Raw genomic sequence first — 22,373 nt, forward strand, 5'->3', positions numbered from 1 at the left:
GTGCTTGCCACTGTCAATTCAGCATAGGCATGGCTTTGTTAGTGTTTCCTTTATTATATAAAGCGCTGAAATAAGTTAAACAGGTGGGAGGCTGGGCAGTCCCCCAGCCAGTTTTTCCACAGCTCCTGGGAGCAGTGGAGGTGAATGCAGGGCCATTCTTGCTGAGCTCATGAAATGCACCAGTCAAGGGAAGGCCCCCCGCCCACCCCAGGTCTATATGGGCCCCCCAGTTATGGAGTTTGGGCTGGTCCATATAGTGCCCAGGTTAGTCTGTGTGGAGCCCCTGGCCAGCGGGGGAAGGTGACTTATGGTCCATCTATAAAACATACAGGAAGGTCAGGGCTAATCCATATGGCCCTGGGGATGAAGAGCCTAGTTCATGGTGAGTCTGTATGTACAGCCCGACTACCAGGGGTGCCCAGGGCCGTTGGACCCCGAGAGCTCAAAACAGAAGTGGGGCTGTGAGGTGGTGCCCAGCCCTCAGAGGCAGAGAGGCCAGGCCCTCCTGTGCCACCATGCCCGTGCACTTTCTGGTGGCGTTTGTAGTTGTCCCAGTGGCCTGTGGTATAGGCGCAGGTGGCACAGCGGAAGGGCTTCTCGCCTGTGTGCCGCAGCATGTGGCGTTTGAGGTTCATGCTCTGGTTGCAGCTGTAGTTGCAAAGGCTACACCGAAAAGGTTTGTCCCCAGAGTGAATGCGACCGTGACGCTTGAGGTTGGCCAGGTTGCCGCAGGCATAGGGACAGAGGGGACACTTGTAGGGCTTCTCTCCTGTATGAACACGCTGGTGCCGTTTCAGGTTATCCAGGTGAGCAGAGGCATAGGGACAGCGGGCACAGCGAAAGGGCTTCTCACCACTGTGTGTCTTCATGTGCCGGGCCAGGTGGTTGGGATAATGAGTGGCAAAGGGGCAGAGACTACAGGCAAAGCCTTTGTCACTGGGTCCCTGGGGGCCCCCACTAGCACCTCCTCCAGCATCTCCCTGCATGCAACGCCCACACATGGCTGCTCCCAGCCTACTACCCTCCCCCTCCTCCAGCTCTTGTCCACAGTTTTGGCAGGTCCAAGGGAACAGCAGCTCTGGCAGTGGTTCTGATCCAGTCCCACATAGGCTCTCCCCTTCACCCCGCAGCTGCCCACAGTCCGGCAGGAAACTGGCACCACCTGGCGGCACGTGGAGGCTCAAATCTGGAAGCAGCAGAGCATCTGTGGGGACAATGAGACCTGGTGAATCCAAGTATCCACCCACCCCTAGGGCCACCTGCCTGTGGGCCAGGTTCTTTGGTCCCCAGCATCTTACCTTCAGGTCGCCGGGGCACTGTCCCCTCCTGCTCTGTGGGACTGGGAGGCCTGGTTGGACGAGGAGCACAGCAGCGGAAACCACAGGTCGGGCAGGGAGGAGTGGGGGGCCCTGCATGGGTGCGTTGATGCCGCCTCAGGTTGCCCAGGCTGCTGCAGGCAAAGGGGCAGTGGGGACAGCGGTAGGGCTTCTCGCCAGTATGGGTGCGGGTATGTCGTGTCAGGTTGACGAGCTGGGCTGAGGCGTAGGGGCAGCGGCCACAGCGGAACGGCTTCTCCCCGCTGTGTGTCTGCATGTGCCGCTTCAGGTGGCTCGAGTAGTGGGACACGAAGGCGCAGAGGCGGCATGAGTATAGTAGCCGTGGGGGCAGCAGGCCCCCCCCACCCGGCCCTCCTGACCCACAACATGGCCCCTCACCTGTCAGCCCCCCACACAGCTGGCAGGCTGGGCCTGGCCTTTCACCCCTGGCCTCCCCCGGACCCCTGGCTGGCTCCTCAACTTCACTCTCGGCACTTAGTGCCCGGCCACCCCCAGACTCGTCGTCGCTCAGCCCGTAGGGAAGCCCAGGCCTGGGTGCCAGAGAGTCTCCTGGTGAGGCAGACATGAAAAGAGATATCAGTGTTGGGCAGGACCAGCCTCCAAAATGCCCTTTCTCACTTGTGGTCTTCCTGTTTGCTTGGCCCTGTGCTTTTCTTAACTTCGATGATCCCAAAAGTTAATTATAAATTGTCTACTGCTGAGCCTGGACTAACCTAGTAAAGACAGGGCTGTGCCTAGTTCTACTTAAAGGAAGAAGATCAAGGGCTCACAGTGGACCACAGACTGAAATGAATCAATAATGTCATTAACCAATTCTTAGAATTAAGAGAGTAAAAATACACCAGGCAGAAAGCCTGAGACTTTTTTGTAAGCTCTATATTAGGAATGTCCCTTTTTGTATGGACCTAATTATAAAATAAAAATGCTCAAAAGTGAGGCAAAATTTGGAGAGAAGTATAAGCAAAGTAATGCATGTAATACCCCTTCTAAGCCTAAAGGATGGATTGTTTTATATGGGTTCCTTCACTGACTAAAACATCCTTTAGCAAGTTAGGGTTGGGGTGATGCTAAGGTCACAGGCAAGAGTGGAAGGGTACCTGAGGGCAGAGACTAAAACCTCCATGCGAGAGCAGCTTCCGCTGCAGGTGAAAGGGACAGGAGAGATGAGCACTAGTTTGAATGAGAAGTTGCTTCCCTGAACCTCTCTGAAGTAAACTCACATAAGGAATGGCCTGTGGAGTGGAACAAGGTTATAAAAAGGACGTTTACTTTTTTTTTAGCCAGTGACTTGTCCACTGTCCCATTCACACCACCTTTGGGTCAGAACTTCACCTCAACAAAGGGGTGAAGCTGAGTGGACAGTTAAGAAAGTGAAGAAATGTAGCTCAAATCTAACCTAAACCAGCTCTAGCTTGTGACAGGAAACCGTGTTGTGCTCACTGGCATCAAACCCGACCCCGCCTCCTGAAGGCGATCACCAGTCCTTGACCCAAGTCCCCAAAACCCACCTTCAGAGTCTCTCTCAAAGCCCATGAGCTGGTCGCTGTTGCCGTCACCTTCCTCCTCTTCCTCTTCCTCCTCAAACTCCAGATCCTGGCCTAGTAGCAAATCACTCTCCAATACTAGGGCCCCAGGTCCTTCATCGAGGGAGTCTTCTGTATCCACTGAAGAGGGGAGGGGACTTGTAGATTTTCCCTCAGGATCCATTCCCATCATTCACACCCGGGGGCCCTAACCTCCTGGACTGTACTGCCCAGCTCTGTGGACCCTCTCGGGTTCCTTTAGTACCTCTGTGAAAAGCTACGAGTGCAGAGCGCCTACCGCATCCCTCAGGAGTCCCCTTCCACCCCCCCCACCTGAAACTACTCCACTGACCCCATGCCCGCTCCTCCCCCCATCGCGTGCCCTGACCCCTGACCTTTGACCCCCTCGCATTTCACCGGCTGCGGGTGGCTTTGCTTCCTTCGGGGCATCGTGACCGGCTCCAGCCCGCCGCTCCTCTGGCTTGTGGCCGCCCGGCCCCGCCCCTCCCAGTTTGGTGCACCGTCCGCCCTTCCTCTCAGGGCCCACGGGCCGCGCCCATACAGCAGCGCGGGCCCCGGGCAGCCCCCCGCCCTGGCCCCGGCGCCCAGCTCAGGCCGCTCCCGCCGCAGACGCCGCGTCCATTCATGGAGCCCCCTACCCCCCCTACGGAGACCAGCTGGTACCTCCGCGCTCGCTTCCGCTTCCGCTGCTGCAGAGCCTCACGGGAGGCGTAGTCCACGGAGAGCAGAGGCAACAAGGCTCTCACGGAATGACCAGGAAGTGATTGTGATGTGAGACTAGGAGAGCCAATCAGAGACCAAGTAGAAACCGGCTGAAAAGTGCTTAAGTGCAGCCCCGGTTTTGTCCTAAGGGCCACCTAACAGGTCCTGATGCCTTCATGGCGTAACGAGGAAATTATTCCTGGCTCTAGGAGGTGGTGAGAACGAGCGGCGATGACAGGCGGCCTGGCAGCAACTCGGAGTTAAAACACCTGGGCCGCAGTCTCCCCCACAGGCTTGCATGTGGAATGCGCGTGCACACACACATATACAGACTCACTCTTACTTACTCACTCAACTCACTCACTCACTCACTCAGAGGCTAGGTCAATGCCACTGATGAGGTCAAGTCTGAAGCCCAGGCAACCTGGTGACCTAGACAGGACAGCAGTAAAGAAAAAAAGGACACCGTGGGCGTGATTAGGTTTTGGCCTTTAGTCTGAAAAAGTGTTGATTGAAAGTGTACAACAGAGAGCGGGTGCAAGCGGCTAGGGCCATGGAGCCGCCAATAAAAAAGAATGTCCTTAAATAAAGTTCACAAGAGTAAAAACCAGAACCTCCAGTCCTTCCCTCCAACACAACAGAGCACAGGCACAGAACCGGCGATGAGCCCCTAGGAGTGAGGAGGAGGCTGGGGAGAACAGTGGAGGCTCCCGGGCTGCTGTGCGGAGGGAGAGCCCTCTTTGGAATGGGCTGAGTGAAGCCACCCAGTTCCCCTGCACACCTCACAACCACTGCTAAGGCTAAAGGAAAAAGACAAAACTCAGTCTCAGGTCCAGAGGGCTCAAAAAACAGTCTAGGGGGACAGGGGTCTGGACAACCAAAACTGCTAGTCCCGCCTGGCCTTCTTCTTCTTGTCACTGTCGCCATTTTCTTCAGCCCCCTCAGTAGAAAGCACCTCCTCCAGTTTCCGCTTGCCACTCTCTGGCAGAAGCTCTGCCGTGTTTCGGGGCTTGAAGCAAATGATGATGCAGGTCATGTTGTCACACCCTGTACCGTCCCCAGAAGTGTCTGGTGCCAGGCACTGATCCAGCAGCTACAAAAGGGGTGAGGTAGCACAGCTTCAGGGTCTGAACACCCTCCTGGAAGCCTAAGTCCCACTAGAAAGCTGGCCCTGCCAAACAAGGTGGCAGAAGAAAATGGGCAACAGGTGTTACCAAACAGCCCATTTGCTAGTCCATGAGGTGTACGGGTAAATCAGGGAAAGGGGGGAAAGGGTAACTTTCTAGCCAGGTTCTGGCATCTGTCACTATAATGTATGATCCTCCCAGGCTCTGGTCTTAGAGAAAACCTTGGCTATGCAGACCAGACACGCACTCTCCTCCACTGTGGGACTCACCTCTTCCACAATGGATGACAATAACCGAAGCTTTCCATTTTCATCACGCTGGCTAATCTTTGATTGAATAAAGTCTACAACTTCCTGGCTGCTCATCACATTCCTGGGATCAAAAACAATAAATCTTCTTTAGTCCCACCAAAGCAGAGTAGAGGAGTGTGGACAGAAGTGACTGCCCAAGTCAATGTTAACACAAAGCTTGTCCTCAGCTCTGCCTTAGGCTTGGGGACCCTGATACCCAGCTGTCTACCTAGAGCAGCTTGACAAAAGGTGCTGAATGCAGCCATTCAAGGTACGATAAAGCCAAAGCAGCTCAGAGCCCTACACAAAAAGTAATGCTGCAGAGAAAAGGGAATCTAAGGCATTCTGCCAGTGCTCACCAGATGCCATCACAGGCAATGACCATGAATTCATGGTCATCAGTGAGAGTCAGCACCTTGATGTCAGGAAGGGCTGAAATCATCTGTTCCTCAGGTGGCAAGTTCTTGTTTCTCTTGTAGAAGTGGTCACCTGAAGGAAAGGAATAGTCTGTTAATGAGTAGTTTGGGCACTTCTCACAGACTTGTCTTTGAAGCCCTTCCATAATCCAGTAGACGAGAACCAAGTTCTAGATTTTCAAGTTTCAGCCCTGAATTCAGGTTTTTGAACTAACTTGCCTTTTTCATCATCCAGAAATGATACCCATCTTACCGATGTCAGAGAGACATTTAAGGATATATAGGTGGTAGATACAAAAATATTTGGAAAGGTGCAAGGGCTATGAAGATTAAAGGTTGCTACTACATAGTCTGAAAAGGAGAACAAGACTCCAGAAGTCTTTCCCATGGTTCGTAAGCCCTTACCAATGGCTCTGGAGAGGTTGAGGCCCCCGTTGACTCGCCCATCCATGGTGACCTTGCCACCAGCATTCTTGATGCGTGCTAGTTCCACTTCATCCTCTGGCTTGTGGTCATAGGACATGTCTAAAGCTTTGCCAGCCTCAGATACCACACAGCGCGAGTCTCCTGCATTGGCTACAATCAACTGCTTCCCTCGGATCAGAGCCACCACTGCTGTTGTACCACTGTCAGAGCCAGGCTTAAGAGAAGAAAGGGAGCAGCATGGGAGCTTCTGGACACGAGCTTCTCGTCAGTGTGCCCCTGACCAGTCGCCTATGCTCACTCCTCTCACCCAAGAGAGTTTTAACACACAGGAGGAGCACGGATTTAATCTTTCCAGACACTTTATCATTCGCCCTCCCTTTTCTGAGAAACGGTTCTGCCCCCCTCCCAGTTCTGCCCCCAAACCCTAGTTCCCCTTGAAGAATAAATCCCCCCATGACCATGACTTCAATACTAGAATGGCAAGGGGGTCCCTTCCCCCAAAATCAGAATCAGGTATCCACATCTGCCTCTTGTTTTTTTTTAATGTACTGCTCCCTCTCCCCACACACCTCCTCTTTGCCTTCCATCCCAGGGACCATCATCTCTTCCTCTTCTTCCTCATCCTCTTCAGCCTCCTCGGTGTCATCCTCATCTTCCTCTGCTTCTTCGCTGCTATAGCCATCCTCTTCCTCACTGCATTCCTGCCAGAGGGATGTTCCCAGGCCACTGAGACTAGGATGACCTCCTACCCCACTCCCCCAACTCCTACTCAAAACAAAGAGGCCTTGCTGAACACAGGTCCTCAAAATGCTAAAAGATGCAATTATATGATCACGGTGAGAAATTGGGGGAAGGGATTGGTATTAACTGATATCCTAAACTGGGCTCAGCAGTCCCTAGCAGAAAGCCCTGGGGAAGGCCAAGACTGTCAGCCAAAAGCACCTTCTAGGCAACAGAACCAGAAAATAAGTTGCCCAGAAAAGGAAATACCCAAAGTAATGACTATCATCTTCCTGTTCTCTCTCTAGGAGACAGACTCTGAGAGGCCAGAAATAGATCTATTTACCAACAAAGGAAGAGGTGAGAGGACTAATGATGCCTGTGTTGGTGGAGATAATGAATTCAAGAAAAGTTTAGAATATAGTGGGTCTCAGGGGATGAGGTCAAAAAGCTATGGATGGTAGCAGGCCCTCTCTGCAACTTTAGCCTCTATGTGCCCCTGCAGGCCCTTACCTCGCTGTCTTCCTCTTCCTCCTCCACCTCATCTGACTCATCCTCACTGTCCTCAAAGAACTTGGACTTAGCAACTCGAGGCAGCTTGTCGGAGGCTGAAGAACAGGAAGGCCCAGCCTCACCAGTGGGAGTGCGAGGCTCACCACCTTGGCCTGCCTCTGTACGTTCCGAGTTGGAGGAAAGGCCTGTGTGGGCCTTGGCTGTGGGGCCATTTTCCTCTGAAGAAGATTCCCTAGATGGGTCCTCAGATCCTGCCTCCCCATTGAGGCCCTGGGACCCTGGTTCCTCGCCTGTCCCAGCTCCAGATTTGCTGTGGGGAGCACCCTTGTGACAGTTCTGCCCGTAGCGTGTCAGCAGCTCTTCAATAGTCATGGTAGCCTCTTCATGCAGCAGTGCCGCCTCCTCATTGTCCACTGCAGGTAAGAGGCTAAATCAGCGCCCCCATGCCAGACTCCTCAGGGGATCAGTCCCTCTCACTACATCCACTGCCCTTGTAGCCTGAGTTCCAACTTCCCCACCACTTCCTACCCCTGAGGGTCCTCTCACTTATCAAGTCTCAGAAAAACCCCTCTGCTTCCGTCCTTTGGCCTTTGTTTTTCACCCCCTTCTTAGTCAAAGGAACAGTAGTTACTATATTTTCCTTATCGCCTCTCATTTTTATTGCGAAGTTGGAAACCCTATTCTAGCTGAGGACCCAGAAGCCCACAGTGCCAGTCTAGGCGTGCAGCCCAGGCTTAATGACCAGCTGCAGGGCCTAATGACAGCTCCAGTCTTGAAAAAAGGTCACATAAACATTACAGGAACCAGGAAGACCCCATCACAGTGACAAAAGATAATGTACATAAAAATGCTTACAACAATAACACTAGGCACTCAACAGAGGTTCTCTTTCTCCTTTTCATAATCACATGTAATGCAGGAGAACACAGAGTTCTTTAATATGAGGACTCTCCAGGTCCCCGTTATCCTTAGAATTGATGCATAAATAATTTATACTAAAGTATAGTACTTTTTTAAAAAGTCAATTTCCTCTCAAACAAGAGATGCCACACTCACCATCATCTTCATCAGCTACTTTTTCTTTCTCATCTTCATCCTCAGTGGGTCGCCCTGCCATCTGTGCCAGCTCCTTAATGACTTCCTCAGTGGTCAGTTTGGCATCAATAGCCAAGAAGGCATCTTCCAAAGCCTGAATATAAGCAAAAGAGTATGATGCCAGTGTAGAAAAAAGCACAGCGGGCATAAAATAAATTGCCCATATAGAGAATCCTGGTCACAAGGATGAGGTGCAAATTAGAGTATGATCCACCACAACTCGGAGACACTCATATACAAATAAAACATAGTTCAGCGACCTGGGAATGATAAGACAGCTCTAAAAAGGCCCAAGGGGGAATAAGCTCATTTTACGCACAGGGTTCTTTAAGAAGCAGCTAGGTGTCAATGAGAAAGGAAAAGCCAAGAACTGGAAAACAAGTGAAAGCCTGCAGAAGTGAAGAGTAAACATTGTGGGAAGACAGACCTTCTGTAGCTTGCCTTCTTTGTAGGCCTTCTGATCTTTGATGATATCAGGAAGATATTTGGCACAATACAAGGCAACTTCCTCCCCTGGAAGAAATGTAAGGTCACCCAGAGCACTGAAAGTAATGTATTATCTATATGCCATACTGGAGTAAACCCCAGGGGTTGAAGAGCACAACCAAAACCTATTTAAAAGATGTCTGAACAGTTCTGACTCAGAAAATGGACTTCACCATCACCTCTCTCAAGGTTATATTAATATATTCCTTGTGTTATTGTTTTTTACTTGCATACTTAGTTTTCAGTGGGAAAAAAAAAAAAAGCTAATGTAGGAAGAGGCTTTCTTGGATCACAACTAGGCCTAAGTGAGATTATGAATCAATACAATATCCTATGGGGAAGGAAGAATGGTAGAATAGGGAAAAAGAGCACCAGACAGAAAATGGTATCTGAGGACCAGAACCTTGGAAAGTAGAAGAACAAGGACCTGTTCTTGCCCTATAAAGTCTGGAATTAGAGTGTTAGAATGTTACTAATATAATCTGCTAAAGTTACCTCCATGTCCATCGTAGACAGAAAACATGGCTGTCTCACTGTCCAGCTCAGGAATACAATTGTGAGCATCCTAGGAAAAAGAAAAGCATAATTAGCATTTCTCAAGGTCAAAGGATAGTCTTCTTTGTGTACCTCAAGTCATGAGGACTGTGTTCCCTAGCTGACCTACATGGCCTACAAATAAGATGAAAAAGTAAACTAAGAAAAATATAGGGGAGGGAGAAAGGAAGAGTAAGGGGGGGAGGGGGAGGAACACGAGGAAGGAGGAAGGAAAGAAGAGAGATGAATCGGGTCACCACCTCTGCAGTCTAGCAGCCTCGGCCTAGGAGATCTCAGTCCAGATGGCACAATGTTGGCTGCTGGAACTCTGGACCTGACCCTTTTTAGATACAAATCCAAACTACGTCTGGCAACTATGGGAAGAACCAGAATAAAGGATCTTTAAAATCACTTCCAGACCCACTCCATGAAATCAGTGAACTTCAAGGAAGAAAATGCTAGAGAAGATAGTACAGTCAGACCAGAGGGCATTACCAACCTAAAATGTTTCTAGGAGAATCCTAAAACAGCCTTGAGTGAAAGCATTAGAAATGTTCTGAACTATATACATCTATACTCTGCCCTGCCCACCCAAAACACCATCTAAACACCTTCAAAATTTTAACTCATTCAAGAAGTTACCCTCAAGGTAGGCAGAAGATATATTTACAAAAGAATATCTTCCCAACAAGTAATGTTATTTAATTATGCTGTGTTTAGCACTTGTTACATGGAATTTACAATGGCCCATATAATCAGCCTTCCCATCTCCTATTCCCAGCCAGAATTGAGATATCATTCAACACTGGCCCCATAGCACATGAAAAGAAGTTTGTAATGGTCTTGCCATACTAACATTTCAGTTGGAAGGCTAGGCTTAAATCAAATTCTTCTAATAACAAAACTCTGTCACCCAAACTAATATTTCAGGTTAAGCCATAGTTCAACCAAGATGGTCAGACCTAGGTAAAAGTGTGCCACAGCTTACCCTGCCCCAGCTTGGAAAACAACCCAACCTTCCCTTCAAGTGCATTCCACAAACAAAAAGGTTTTAATCAATTATTTACTCACTTAGGTTGATTACCCTTGTGTTATAAGTAACAGTTCTCCTTCCTCTTTTAAAAATTAACACTTTAAATTTTCTAATTATATTAATAGTTAGGAAATCTGGGTGCAGTGGTTCTTCTGTTATCCCTGAAATAAGAGTATGCCTTCACTATAAAAGTCTAGACAATAAAAGTTATTTTAAGGTAAGGAAGGAGGGCATCAGAAAACCTAGTTCCTTATGTCACTCTGATTGTCTACAGAAGAAAAGTCCTCCAAATCTGATGGGCTGCCATGGATGGCATTTGATGGCCTATCTGTGGTCACTGCCAACTGCCTCTTACATCCCCAGGGTCTAGAGAGTGCCACAGACCAAAGGTCACCTTCTCCCTCTTCCAACCACGATACCACCAGCCATGAGGGTCCCCTTTCCTCTAAGCCAGGGCTTATCTCACTGGGCCACCTTCTCCTCTCACCACCATTCTCGACACCTTGCTTGCTTTTATGGTTGTCTACTTCTCCAACATCCTCTACCAGTAGTTCTCAGACTTAATGTGCTTAAGAATTCATTTGTTCATTCATTCATCAAATATTTGAGTATCCATTATGTGCCAGGATGAGTTCTGAGTGCTTAGGATAAACATCTGAATAAAATAAAACCCCACACTTCATTAAAAAACTTACATTCTAGTAAGGGATATACAAACTAAACACAGTAAATGGGTAAATCATACAGAATGATGTTACAACTCATATAGGAAGATGGTAGTGATATGGAATAAGTAAAAAGTAGAACAAAGAAGGACTAGATTGAATTACAGAAAAGCAGTGGGAGAGCTGAATCAGCACGGGCCGCAGTATAGTAAGGAATACTAAATCCATTAGAAACTGTACCTCAGGCCCTGGCCAGTATAGCTCAGTTGGTTGCAGTGTGGTCCCGTAACCAAAAGGTGGTGGGTTCAATTCCTGGTCAGGGCATATACCTAGGTTGTGGGTTCAATTCCCAGTCCTGGTGCACATGGGAGGCAACCTAGTCATGCTTCTCTCTCTCATTGATGTTTCTCCCTCCTCTCTCTCTACAAGCAATGAAAAAATGTCCTCAGGTGAGGATTAAAAAAAAAAAAGAAAGAAAAAAAACTACCTCTGTAATCACTACCTAAATCATGCTGTGTCTAATTAGCTTCCACAAAAATGGTATGTCGTGTTAATGTTGATATTAATTCTGTTGTTTTCTGGTGTGGTTTGTTGGCATGAAATTTATATGCAGTTTTGTATTTGTACACATTCCAGTAACATTAAATTAAAATTTTAGTCTTGGCTGGTGTGGCTCAGTGGATTGAGTGCCAGCCTGTGAACCAAAGGGTCACCAGTTCAATTCCCAGTTAGGACACAAGCCTGGGTTGTGGGCCAGGTCCCCAGTTGGGGGTGTGCAACAGGCAATAATAAATCAATGTATCTCTCAAACATCCATGTTTCTCTTCCTCTTTCTCTCTCTCTTCCCCCCCTCTAAAAACAAATAAGTAAAATGAAAAAAAACATTAGTAAATACTGGAATTCCACAATATTGCTTTCCTTAAAAAAAAAAAAAAAATCCATGGAAGATCTCCAAGGTATTTTGTTAAATAAAGCAAACTGCACAGTGATATATTTAGTAAGCTGCTTTCTAAGAAGAAGCACAGGAATGTATCTTTTCATATTGTAACACTACCAGGATACACAGAAAATGAATTAAAAGCAGTTAACTATGGGAGGGCACGTGAGTGCAGAGGGATGTGAGACTCAATCACAGGAATGTTTAGCTTTTTCAAAAGTAAATTAAGTATTTTTTAAATGTATTACTAAAATTTGAGAAACCTGTCCCACAAAATCCACTTTTGGGTAGGGGAGGAAGGAGCGGGCTTCCTGCCCAGTCCTTCCCAGTGGAACAAGAGAATCAACTGGTCTTTCTCTGTCTTGCAATGAGACTCCAGATCACAGCTGTACCATCTCTTGTGAACCCACACCTTTACTTAAAACATCTCTAGACTTCATCTGTTCCTCAGAAGAGCACATGATCTTGAAGCAGAAGATCTAGCCTCACTGAACACATGAAAAAATATTTAACTTCAATAGTAATCAAAGGGATGAAATTAAAAACAAGAAAATATCTTTTCCTGCAATTAGGATGAAAAAGATAAAAAATATAGAGTGGTGGTAAGAGTAAAGTAAAATCACATTCTCATATCCTTATCAACAGGAATACAAATGAGTATAGCTTTCCTAGAAGGCAACTTGGTAATAACATGTATCAAAATCCTAAATGTGCATGCCCTTTAATAATCTAACTTCTAAAAGTTTATTTTACAGAAGCAGTAAGACAAGGGTATAAAGATATGTAAAACAATGTTCATTACAGCATTATTTATAATAAAACACTTATAACCATCTAAATTTCCATGATTAGATTATATTACAAATGGTACATCCTTCCAGTGGAAGACAGAAAGCTGCTAGAAATGGTGAATTCAAATTAATATGAAAATGAGTTCATAATACAGGATCTGGCACAAAAAAATGCCCCCTTTTTATTACAAAATCATAAGCATATAATTCTGTAACACAACAATACCACACTCAAGCACACCATATGATATTTTAGGTGAGATGTTCAAATTAAAGCTATAAATTATTACACCCATATTATTACCCTACCAACCACACTCAAGCAGGCGTTACTTCTGCTGGACCTTGAATATTAAGTAATAAAAAGGGAAAAAAAAGTGCCTCTATGTATATGCTACAAGTCTGGAAGACCATGTATTAAAACTTAGTGGAAAGTAAACTCTGGGTAATAACTTTTTTACATACTAATTCTGTACATTTTCATTTTTGTACATTAAACTTAGTGGAAAGTAAACTCTGGGTAATAACTTTTTTTTACATTTTTCGTTTTTATACATTTAATTTCTGTACATTTTCATTTTTGTACATTAAACTTAGTGGAAAGTAAACTTTGGGTAATAATTTTTTTACATTCTTAATTTTTGTACATTAAACAGTACTATTCCATTCTGAATAATAATGAAAAGATCACTAAAACCCATGAACTGGCCTTGAGTAGCCATGCTACCACACACTGCATGATCTCTGCCCAGCCATCTCTTGCCTTAACTTCATCATCTATAAAATGGAATAAGAAAATCTACCTTGCCCATACCATCACAGGACTATTGTGAAGATGATGCAAAACATGTCAAAGTCCTTTTAAACTGGAATTTAACATATAAATATGTATATTCTGCTGTGAAATGTAGTACCTGGCTCACATTTTTCTTCTCTGCTTATTCTCAAAGAGGAAAGCCCTCTGTAAAGATTCATCTTAGGCCTTGAGGTCTCATTTCCTAGAACTACTCCACATTCCCTTCTCCTCCACTTCTTAGCGAGGCATTTCGAATCTTTTATCACTTGGAACTGTTCTACCTTCTCTAAGCACCTCAAATTCCCCCTCTACATCGTTGATCACAGCCTCCCTACCTTTGGCCTTGCCTTTCTTTCTCTCCTCCGTCCCTTTCTGAACCAAACCCAAGTATTTCAACACTGTCTCTTAGTAATCTAGAAGACCTCATCCAACCTTGTATAACCTGACCAACTGCTTTCTTTACCCCTGAATCAGAGCCACTAAGTCTGGTAGTCATAAGATGTCATGAAATCATGTTAATTGTGGTCACTACTACATTTACCATTTTTCCTGTATTCTCCATTGACTCAAATATATTAATATCTCCCCCATTCCACCTCAAAATTTCTCCTTCACTTTGCAGTGAAGGAGAAGGACAAAAGCAGTATTTGTCCTCTTTCTAGTTTAACATTTCTGCTTAAACTCCTAATCTTCAAACCCTTCTCCTCTAAGACCTTACTTCACAAAGCAGACAAAAACCTTAATAGCAATCCAAAGAGCTATTCTGCAGGCTTTATTCACCCCAGCCATTGTATATAATCAAATAGTACAAACCACATCAGCTTTTTTGAAAGTTCTCTTGGGTTCTGTGAAGAACTTTAGTTCTATACTTCAAATGCCTGTTACTATCAGATGTCCCTTCTCTACCTCAAACTTAACATAGGTAATAGGAACTCAGCAGTCTCCAAAAAATTAGAGCTTCCCCTACAGGTCTTATTTCTGTCAAAGAAATCTTAACTCTCCCAGGCAACACTTAATAAAGGTCCCACTTCATTTCCTGGCTGTCTCCCACCTTCCATCACTAAGTTCTGCTGAGTTTTCCTTAGCAACTCTGATCCTGAATTACTTTACTTAGTAGTTTAACTCCTCTCCTGTCTCTACCTTCTGCCCCTTGGAATCCAACCTGTATACATTCAACTGCCGAATTAATCTTCCTAATATGACATTTTATTTCTGGAACCTTCAGTGGATTCTACCGCATATAAGACTTATTCCCTACAACCTACTGGAAACTTAAGGCACGCAACACCACTCCTACCCATTTCTATAACCTAATCTCTTACCTCTCATAACTGTTCCTCAAAAGAACTCGACACTGACCACCCGAGCTGAGCAGAGTAAGCATGCCTTCCTCAGAGTCCTTCTTCCTATCCCTTCTTCTAATACTGTTTCTTCTCCTGTTTTCCTCCACCTCATTTGTCTGTTATACTCTTTCCTTAGAGTCCAGTTAGTCTCACCGCCTCCAAGAGATCCTTCACAAAGGATCCAGTCTCAGATGGTTTCACTGGTGAATTCTACCAAGAATCTAAAGAATTGATACAAATTCTTCATAAAATCTTTCAAAATACAGAAGAGGAGACAACACTTCCCAATGAATTCTATGAGGTCAGTATTATGCTGATACCAAAGCCAGGCAGACACCATAACAAAACTACAGACTTAATCATGTTAGAGTAGTAATACTACTCAATTGATCTACAGATTAGCACAAACAACCCCTAACAAAATCACGGGTGACTTTTATACAGAAATTAAGAAGCTGATCCTAAAACTTATGTGGAAAGGCAAGAGACCCATAAAAGAACAAGTAAAAGAGCAAAGTTGGAAGATATGCATATGTATACTTCCTCATTTGAAAACTTACCACAAAACTACAGCAACCAAGACAATGGGGTACTGGCATAACAACAGGTACACAGATCAGTGGAATGGCATAAGAAACCCTCATATTTATGGTTAACTGACCTTCAACAGTGATGTCAAGATAATTTCTATAAGGGGAAAGAGGCTTTTTCACAAATGGTGTTGAGATAACTAGATATCCACATGCCAAAGTTTGAAGCTGGATCCCTTCCTTACACCATACACAAAAAAATAACTCAAAATGGATCATAGACCTGAATATAAAAACTAAAACTATAAAATTCTTGATAAACTCAAAAGCTTGAACAAGAAAGCAGAAGGGCAGAGTGGGAGAAAATACTTGCAAATACTACCTGGTAAGGGACTTATACCCAGAATTTAGAAAGGACTCAATCTCAGTAAAAAGAAAAAAGACAATCCAATTAAAAATGGACAAAGAATCTAAATAGACACTGCTCTGAAGATATATAAATGGCCAGTAAGCACAAGAAGAGGTGCTCAAACATTATACACCAAAATAAAAGACAGATAATAACAAGTAAAAGGAGGATGTGGAGAAACTGGCACTTCTGGTACAATCACTTTGGAAAATAGTTAGGCAGTTCCTCAAAACGTTAAACATGGAGTTACTACATGAAACAGCAATTCTACTCCTAGATATATACTATATACTCAAGAGAAATAAAAAACTTATTGAGACACAAAAACTTGCACATTAATGTTCATAGCATCATATCAAGTGATGGATAAACAAAATGACCACAAAATGGCATATTGTATTATATTATTCAGCCATAAAAAGGTATTTAGTACTGACTAATGATACATGGATAACCCTTAATAATATTAGTAAAAAACAGACATAAAAAGTGAAAGCTATTTAGCAGCACCCCTGTACTCTATGCCCTGGAAGACAATAGTGGGAGACAGCCAACATACTCAAAATATCCAAATCAAGTTACTGGTGAAAATAAAAAAGAAAATAATCCAATTCTTAATAGATCATCTTATCCCTCAGTGTTTCATGGAGATGCATCTCGCAACATTCCAGTATTTTAAGACTTCTGTGATGCCCTAGTTGAGAAGCAGCACTGAAGTCAACAGGACCTAAAATGAATTCAGGCTTCAGTATTTTCTGGTTAAAAATATTTAAAAAATATTCAAACATATTCTCTCAGACTTTATTCTCTATAAATATATCACGAGGTTGAGTTCAAGACAAATATGATGGTGCATGAAAAAGAGCTAGTCTTGTTTTATTCGTTCTTGCCAGAAATAAACAGTATGATTAATTTCAGATATTTTTTTAAAAAGTGACATATAGCCCTGGCTGGTGTAGCTCAGTGGACTGAGCACGGGCCTCTGAACCAGAGGATCGCAGTTTGATTCCCAGTCAGGGCACATGCCTGGACTGCAGGCCAGTTCCCAGCAGGGGACTCCCTGCTGGGATGCAACCATACATTGATATTCTCTCCTTCTCTCCTTCCCTTCCCCTCTAAAGATAAATAAATAAAATCTTAAAAAAAAAAGTGACATATAATTCCACTTATATGAAATGTTTGGAATAGGCAAATCAATAGACATAATGTAAATTAGCGCTTGCTGGATTAGAGGAGGGAGGATAAGGAGTAACTTCGTAATGGTTACAAGGTTTCTTTTGGAGGTTATGAAAATGTTCAAAAATTGATAGTGGTGCTGGTTACAGAACTCTGAATAAATTAACCACTCAAATGTACACTTTAAATGTATATGGTATGTGGCCCTGGCTGGTGTGGCTCAGTGGACTGAATGCTGGCCTGAGAACTAGAGTCACTGGTTTCATTCCCAGTCAGGGCACATGCCTGGTTTGCAGACCAGGTCCCCAGTAGCGGGTGCATGAGCAGCAACCACACACTGATGCCTCTCTCCCTCTCTCTCTAAAAATAAATAAATAAAATCTTTAAAAAATGTATATGGTATGTGAATTATATTTCAATGTTATTTTAAAAGTGACCTGTATATACATTTTCAAATACTATGTGTCATTAAGTTATATACTTCGTCTTTGACCCAGATTAAATTCAGTTCTAAAGTTTGTGCTTCCCAGAGAGCACAATTTGGTTGGCAGCTTAAAATGAGATGAGCCACTCATCAAATCTGTTAAATTTCTACACTCAAAATCAAGTTCTTACCTCTCAAAGTATAATTCCAAGATGATAACCGCAAAGAGGATCAGGGATAGAGAAGCAGTAGTAACTAACAACTGCTAGGAGATTGGGCAATACAAATAATTTATGTAAACTATTCTTTCCATCTTGAGGAATAAGTTCTGATTGTACCCCAAACCAGTCACTTGAGAAGTTATAAAGGAACAGTACAGTAGAAAACAATTTCTCCATATTTATGGGCAGAACTTTGACATCATTTCATACTATCTCTGAACTGTGAAGAAGAGGTACTGTATGCTAATGAAATGAAAAGCATGCCCTATAATGAAAGTTGCTTACCTGCATCCTAGACAAAGGAATTCTAACCTGTTTCAGTAAGTAAAAAGTGCTTTAAGCTACATATGAGACACTAATCTCAGGATCAGACACAAATGTCCTTCATCCTCAGATGTCCTCTCTCAAGTGGAACCCCACAGCATGCTTAAGGTAGCTTATTTTATATTTTTATATTTTTGCCCATTAATACAATTAAACCGTCATGCAGACATCCAAAGAATTTTGTACTCAACATTATTGACATTCAATTCTAGATGACCCTCTATGACTGTTAATAACCAGCAGTGAACAAAAAGCCTACTCAAAGTTATACTCTAGGTACTGATACTGCCTTGAAAAAAGGGCAAATATTATTAGTAGAAATGTTTTTTAAAAATCTTAATTCCCCACAGAAAGCAATTTTGTCACTTTCAAAGAACCTCACAACCAAAAACTACAAGTGCCTTTGTCCCTTGTAGACTCTATTTCAGGCTGGACTTCTCATTAGTCACCAAAAACTGAGAGCCTTTCCACACACGTTTCTTAAGGAACCACTCCACAGTCTACCTCTTAACCCCCAGAACACATAATACCTCTACCAACTTGAGGGGCCCTCCAAGCCAGGGAGTAGGAAGAAAGGAAGGTAACACCAACTATGGTATTTTGATTACTCCTCCTCAAAACATCCTGATGAAGAGGGGCTAAAGAGAGGCAGAAAGTGTAAAGTGTCAGCTATTAACAACTGCCATCCTTGCCTCAAGAGTGTAAAATAGTACTCTCTTTGGCTGAATCTGAGTTAGAATTTTAGCAACCTTTGTAATGTGTATTGGTATGATAAACTAACCTCAACTGAATCATTAGGACCAAGCAAATAAGGTCAATAGACTTAATTGGTGGAATCAGAGGTATACTTTGTGAAAAGCTAAGATTAACTCAAGAGGCCAGAAGTCATACTTATTTCCTTGCCATACCAAAGAAAACTGTGTTGTACTTTAGGGAGAAACAAAAAAACAAAACCAAAAGGAAAAGTACCAAGGAAGGAGAATAAGGTCCCAAACAGACCTGGAGAGGGTATGATTAGGTATATTTAACTATTTGAAAAAGGTAAGTTTCAGCAAAACCTAAGTGGTTATCTCCCAAAAGGAAGATCAGGATCTAAGAAATAGTCTAACAAAATCTCTACAAACCAAAAAGCCCCTGAAGGAAAAAAGGTCATTTTCTAACTACCAAGGAAAGACCAAAAATAAAGGGAAATGCCCTGCACAGAAGCAAAAAGCACAGAATCACTGGGCAAATGACTTGGAAAACTGAATATCAAATCCATAAAGAAAACAGGAAAGAAGAGTACTAAACAAATGGAAAAACCACAGCAGACAGGAAAATGGGAAATATGGAATGAGAAACCTAAGGAAAAGCCTTCCTATTGTAATATGAGATTTGAGATTAGGCACCTCAAATCTTAACAGAGAATGCCATAGAAATGCAGCCAGTAAACTCCCAAATAACCCAAACTCTAGCCTTTCATAAATGTTTTCCTTCTGAAATTACATCCAGTTATTTCTAACAGTCAGATAACTACATGTACCAAGCACTCTGTAAGCTCATACTGTGTACCACAGTAAAATATGGACGTTACACTTCAGGTTGGCACGGATGATAAATGTAAGTGTCTTGACTATTTCATCTGGGGCCTCAACTTCTGAGCTGTTAAATGTGGGAACTAAACTACTGGGTTGGCCAAAAGGTCTGTTTAGTTTTTTCCCTAAAATAAAAGACACATTTTCCATTTTCACCAATAACTTTATTGATTTGGATTTTTTAGTATGGTGGCTATCTCCCATGTGTTATAATGCTGAATGTTCTCAATGTATTAATTTGATCACTATCAACTTCAACTGGTCTACCTGACTATGGAGCATCATCCAGCCAGAACTATCCAGGACAAAAAACTTCACAAACCACTTCTGACAGGTTTGATCAGTCACACCACCTTTGCTATACATTGCAATCTTTGTCTGCATTTCAGTTGTGTTTTTACCTTTCTTGAAATAATGAAGCATAATATGCCCATAATGTTGCATATTTTCTTCCATCTTCAATATTAATAAGTTTTTTTTAAATGCACGCTGATATGACAGCTGTCACAATAGAAAACAATCTAACAAAATTGTTTCCAATGAAGTTAAAGACAACTAAGTGCTACTAGAGCCATCTTCCGGAAAAAAACAAGCGAACTTTTTGGCCAACCCTATAGATAAGATGAACTATAGGATTACCTCCAATCTTGACACTTATACCTAAAGATAGAATGGTTTAAAGTCTGTTGGGAGTATAGTGATTGAGTCTGAGTGAGAACAAACCTTTAAGTTTATACTGTCATTCCAGAGCTAACCACAGGGAGGAGCGAAGGATTTGAAGAAATTCCCAAGGGAGTCAATATTAGTCTGTTACCTGAAGCCCACCTAGTAAGCGGATAAACCTTCAATCGGACGTAATTAAAGCATTTCCTGAGCCCCTCTGCATAGATCTCAAAATAATCGTCACAAAGACACATCTTACACAGGTCTTTCTCCCTTCCCTTCCGTTCCCACCCTAGTCTTCCCTGTTCTTTGTAGTTTCAAATCCATTTCGCCCAATAGTACTCCTTTACACCCAGACTTTTCCCCCTTTACTCGAAGTGAAGTTTCCTAGAAAAGAAAATCCCGTTCTCTGCAGGTTAAGACAAAAAAAAAAAAAGAAATGACTAAATCAAGAAAACTATAAACTATAAGCACAGGCAAATGACAATGAAGTTTTCGAAAAATCCCAATTGAGAAAAAAAATATTGAGCATAATTTTAAAAAGGAGTATTACTGATGGACACAATTCAAGTTTCCCAAACGCTGTAAAAGGTCCCGAGGAGGATACACAGTGACAATTCTTGGAGGTCACGTTGAGCCTCTGAAATTAACATGCGGTGCGCAGGGCAACTAAGTACTAAGAACTTGAAACAGACTACTATTCGCCGGGGCTTCCTTTCACTGTCAAACTCCTCGCCCAGAGGCCTCGCACATATATTTTTAAAAAATATATAAAGTACAGTCACTCATATATACTTGCCTCTTCCTCGCAAAAGTAAATGAACAAATAGTCCCTCTTTTCATCTTTACTCCCACACTAAACCTCACACCGTTTATGAGCCTGGAGAGCTGTGCTGGCACAAGAGGATGGCGCGAAGGCACGGGGAGAGGGGCGCTCAGTTGGCGGAAGATGCCTCTCTCCACATGGCAAAGACCTCACCACCAAGCTGGCCACCAGCACAGGGTGCCCAAGCACCGGCACTCCCTCTCGGCCCCGGGCCTGCTTGTCTGCCGCTGCGGACTCAGGCTCTCAATTCGGACCCTTCCCCGGGGACGACCCCATCCCCCTGCTCCCTTTTTCTTCATCGGGTTCCCGCCCTCCCGCGACCAGTCTACGAATCCCTCCCGCGTCACCTCCATAGAGACACGCCAGCCTTGCATGGCGGAGAAGCCGTAGGGTAGCGGCAGGCGTGGTGCGCCGACCCCGTCCCCGGAGCATTTCACCGTGTTGGGCTGGGAAAGGTAGGCACCCATGGCGGCGGCTCAGGGACAGGCGAGCGGAGCGCGACCCGAGCCGGCGCCGTAGCCGGGAGCCCCGGGGGCGCGCGTGGCAGTAGCGGGCCAGGCGGCGCGACGACGCAAGGTGCCGGTGAAAGGCGCGAGGCCGGCCAGGAGGCGGTAACGGGAAGGCTGAGGAGAGGGAGCGGAAGCGGAAACGGCGCCTCTCCAGACCCCGCCCGGCCGGCGCGGCGCGGCGCGGCGCGGCCCGGCGCTGCTAGCAGTCATTTCCTTAGCAACTCGCTCCACCCGCCGGGACAACGGCCCGCCCAACGGCAGCTCCCGCGAGACCGGCGCGGTCACGCCCCCAACGGCCGCAGGGTGTCCCTCGCGACTCCGCGGGCGGCTATTCGCTCGCATCTGTTACCAGTTCTTTGCCCCCGCACCCCCGCCTCTCCTGTGGGCAGCTATTTTGTGTCGGACACGGTGCTTCCAGTCTGTCTTCCAGGCTGCCAGCCCCTCTCTTCCCACCGCGCCCTCAGGCTCCGCCGCACTCCGTTCGGTTAAAGTTGACTAGTTTTGAGCGTATCAAGTACCTGGCCAGGCTTTTGCGAGGCTTATGTGAGTTGAATATGAGAGAGCCTTTTCCGACAAAAGGAAATGAAGCCCTGGCTGTGGTGACTCGGATTGAGCACTGGCCAGCGAACAGAGAGGTTGCTGGTTCGATTCCCGTGCAGGGCACTTGTCTGGGCTGCGGGCCAGGTCTCCAGTTGGGGGCCCGCGAGAGTCAACCAGCCTATGTTTCTCTCGCTTATTGATGTTTTTCCCTTTCTCCCTCCCTTCCCCTCTCTCTGAAAATAAATAAATAAAGCCAGAAAGGAATGAAGGAAAAGAAAAGAAAGACTCGTATCTACGACATAAATCGAGTTAATACAGTGCGGAAATGTATGGCACATTTTATGCTGGGTGAGAAGAAATGAGAAGAGGATGCGCTGTTGCTGGAGACGTCAGGGTGCCTCGAGAATGCATTCTGGGATGGG

General features: G+C 44.8%; 2 protein-coding genes across 2 annotated transcripts; both read right to left on the reverse strand.

The window, feature by feature from the left end:
* Nucleotides 1–3: 3 nt before the first annotated feature.
* Nucleotides 4–3,513, reverse strand: ZNF513 (zinc finger protein 513). Its single transcript, XM_037146658.2, has 4 exons — nt 3,256–3,513; nt 2,846–3,001; nt 1,299–1,886; nt 4–1,204 (listed from the first exon to the last, which is right to left on the reverse strand). The coding sequence occupies exons 1-4, from the start codon at nt 3,308–3,310 to the stop codon at nt 378–380; spliced, it is 1,626 nt and encodes a 541-aa protein (XP_037002553.2). The 5' UTR covers nt 3,311–3,513; the 3' UTR covers nt 4–377.
* Nucleotides 3,514–4,056: 543 nt separating this feature from the next.
* Nucleotides 4,057–21,544, reverse strand: PPM1G (protein phosphatase, Mg2+/Mn2+ dependent 1G). The gene is made up of 10 exons (XM_037146650.2): nt 21,250–21,544; nt 9,152–9,221; nt 8,598–8,683; nt 8,132–8,264; nt 7,076–7,488; nt 6,412–6,543; nt 5,822–6,056; nt 5,360–5,489; nt 4,980–5,082; nt 4,057–4,676 (listed from the first exon to the last, which is right to left on the reverse strand). Exons 1-10 carry the CDS (start codon nt 21,367–21,369, stop codon nt 4,470–4,472), a joined length of 1,629 nt encoding a protein of 542 aa, XP_037002545.1. The 5' UTR covers nt 21,370–21,544; the 3' UTR covers nt 4,057–4,469.
* Between the last annotated feature and the right edge of the window lie 829 nt (nt 21,545–22,373).

This window comes from Artibeus jamaicensis, unplaced genomic scaffold, assembly GCF_021234435.1.
Source record: "Artibeus jamaicensis isolate MK-2021 breed Jamaican fruit bat unplaced genomic scaffold, CSHL_Jam_final contig_465, whole genome shotgun sequence".
Classification (NCBI taxonomy): Eukaryota; Metazoa; Chordata; class Mammalia; order Chiroptera; family Phyllostomidae; genus Artibeus; species Artibeus jamaicensis.

What these genes read in the sequence shown, in the direction of transcription:
- ZNF513 (XM_037146658.2), bottom strand. Translation starts at nt 3,310, where the DNA reads ATGCCCCGAAGGAAGCAAAGCCACCCGCAGCCGGTGAAATGCGAGGGG. An exon ending in GAAATGCGAGGGGGTCAAAG is followed by an intron (nt 3,002 to 3,255) that starts GTCAGGGGTCAG and finishes TCCCCTCTTCAG; the next exon opens with TGGATACAGAAGACTCCCTC. An exon ending in AGTGCCCCGGCGACCTGAAG is followed by an intron (nt 1,205 to 1,298) that starts GTAAGATGCTGG and finishes TTGTCCCCACAG; the next exon opens with ATGCTCTGCTGCTTCCAGAT.
- PPM1G (XM_037146650.2), bottom strand. Translation starts at nt 21,369, where the DNA reads ATGGGTGCCTACCTTTCCCAGCCCAACACGGTGAAATGCTCCGGGGAC. An exon ending in TGTCTACGATGGACATGGAG is followed by an intron (nt 8,684 to 9,151) that starts GTAACTTTAGCA and finishes CATTTCTTCCAG; the next exon opens with GGGAGGAAGTTGCCTTGTAT. An exon ending in AGGAAGAGGAAGACAGCGAG is followed by an intron (nt 6,544 to 7,075) that starts GTAAGGGCCTGC and finishes TCCCTCTGGCAG; the next exon opens with GAATGCAGTGAGGAAGAGGA.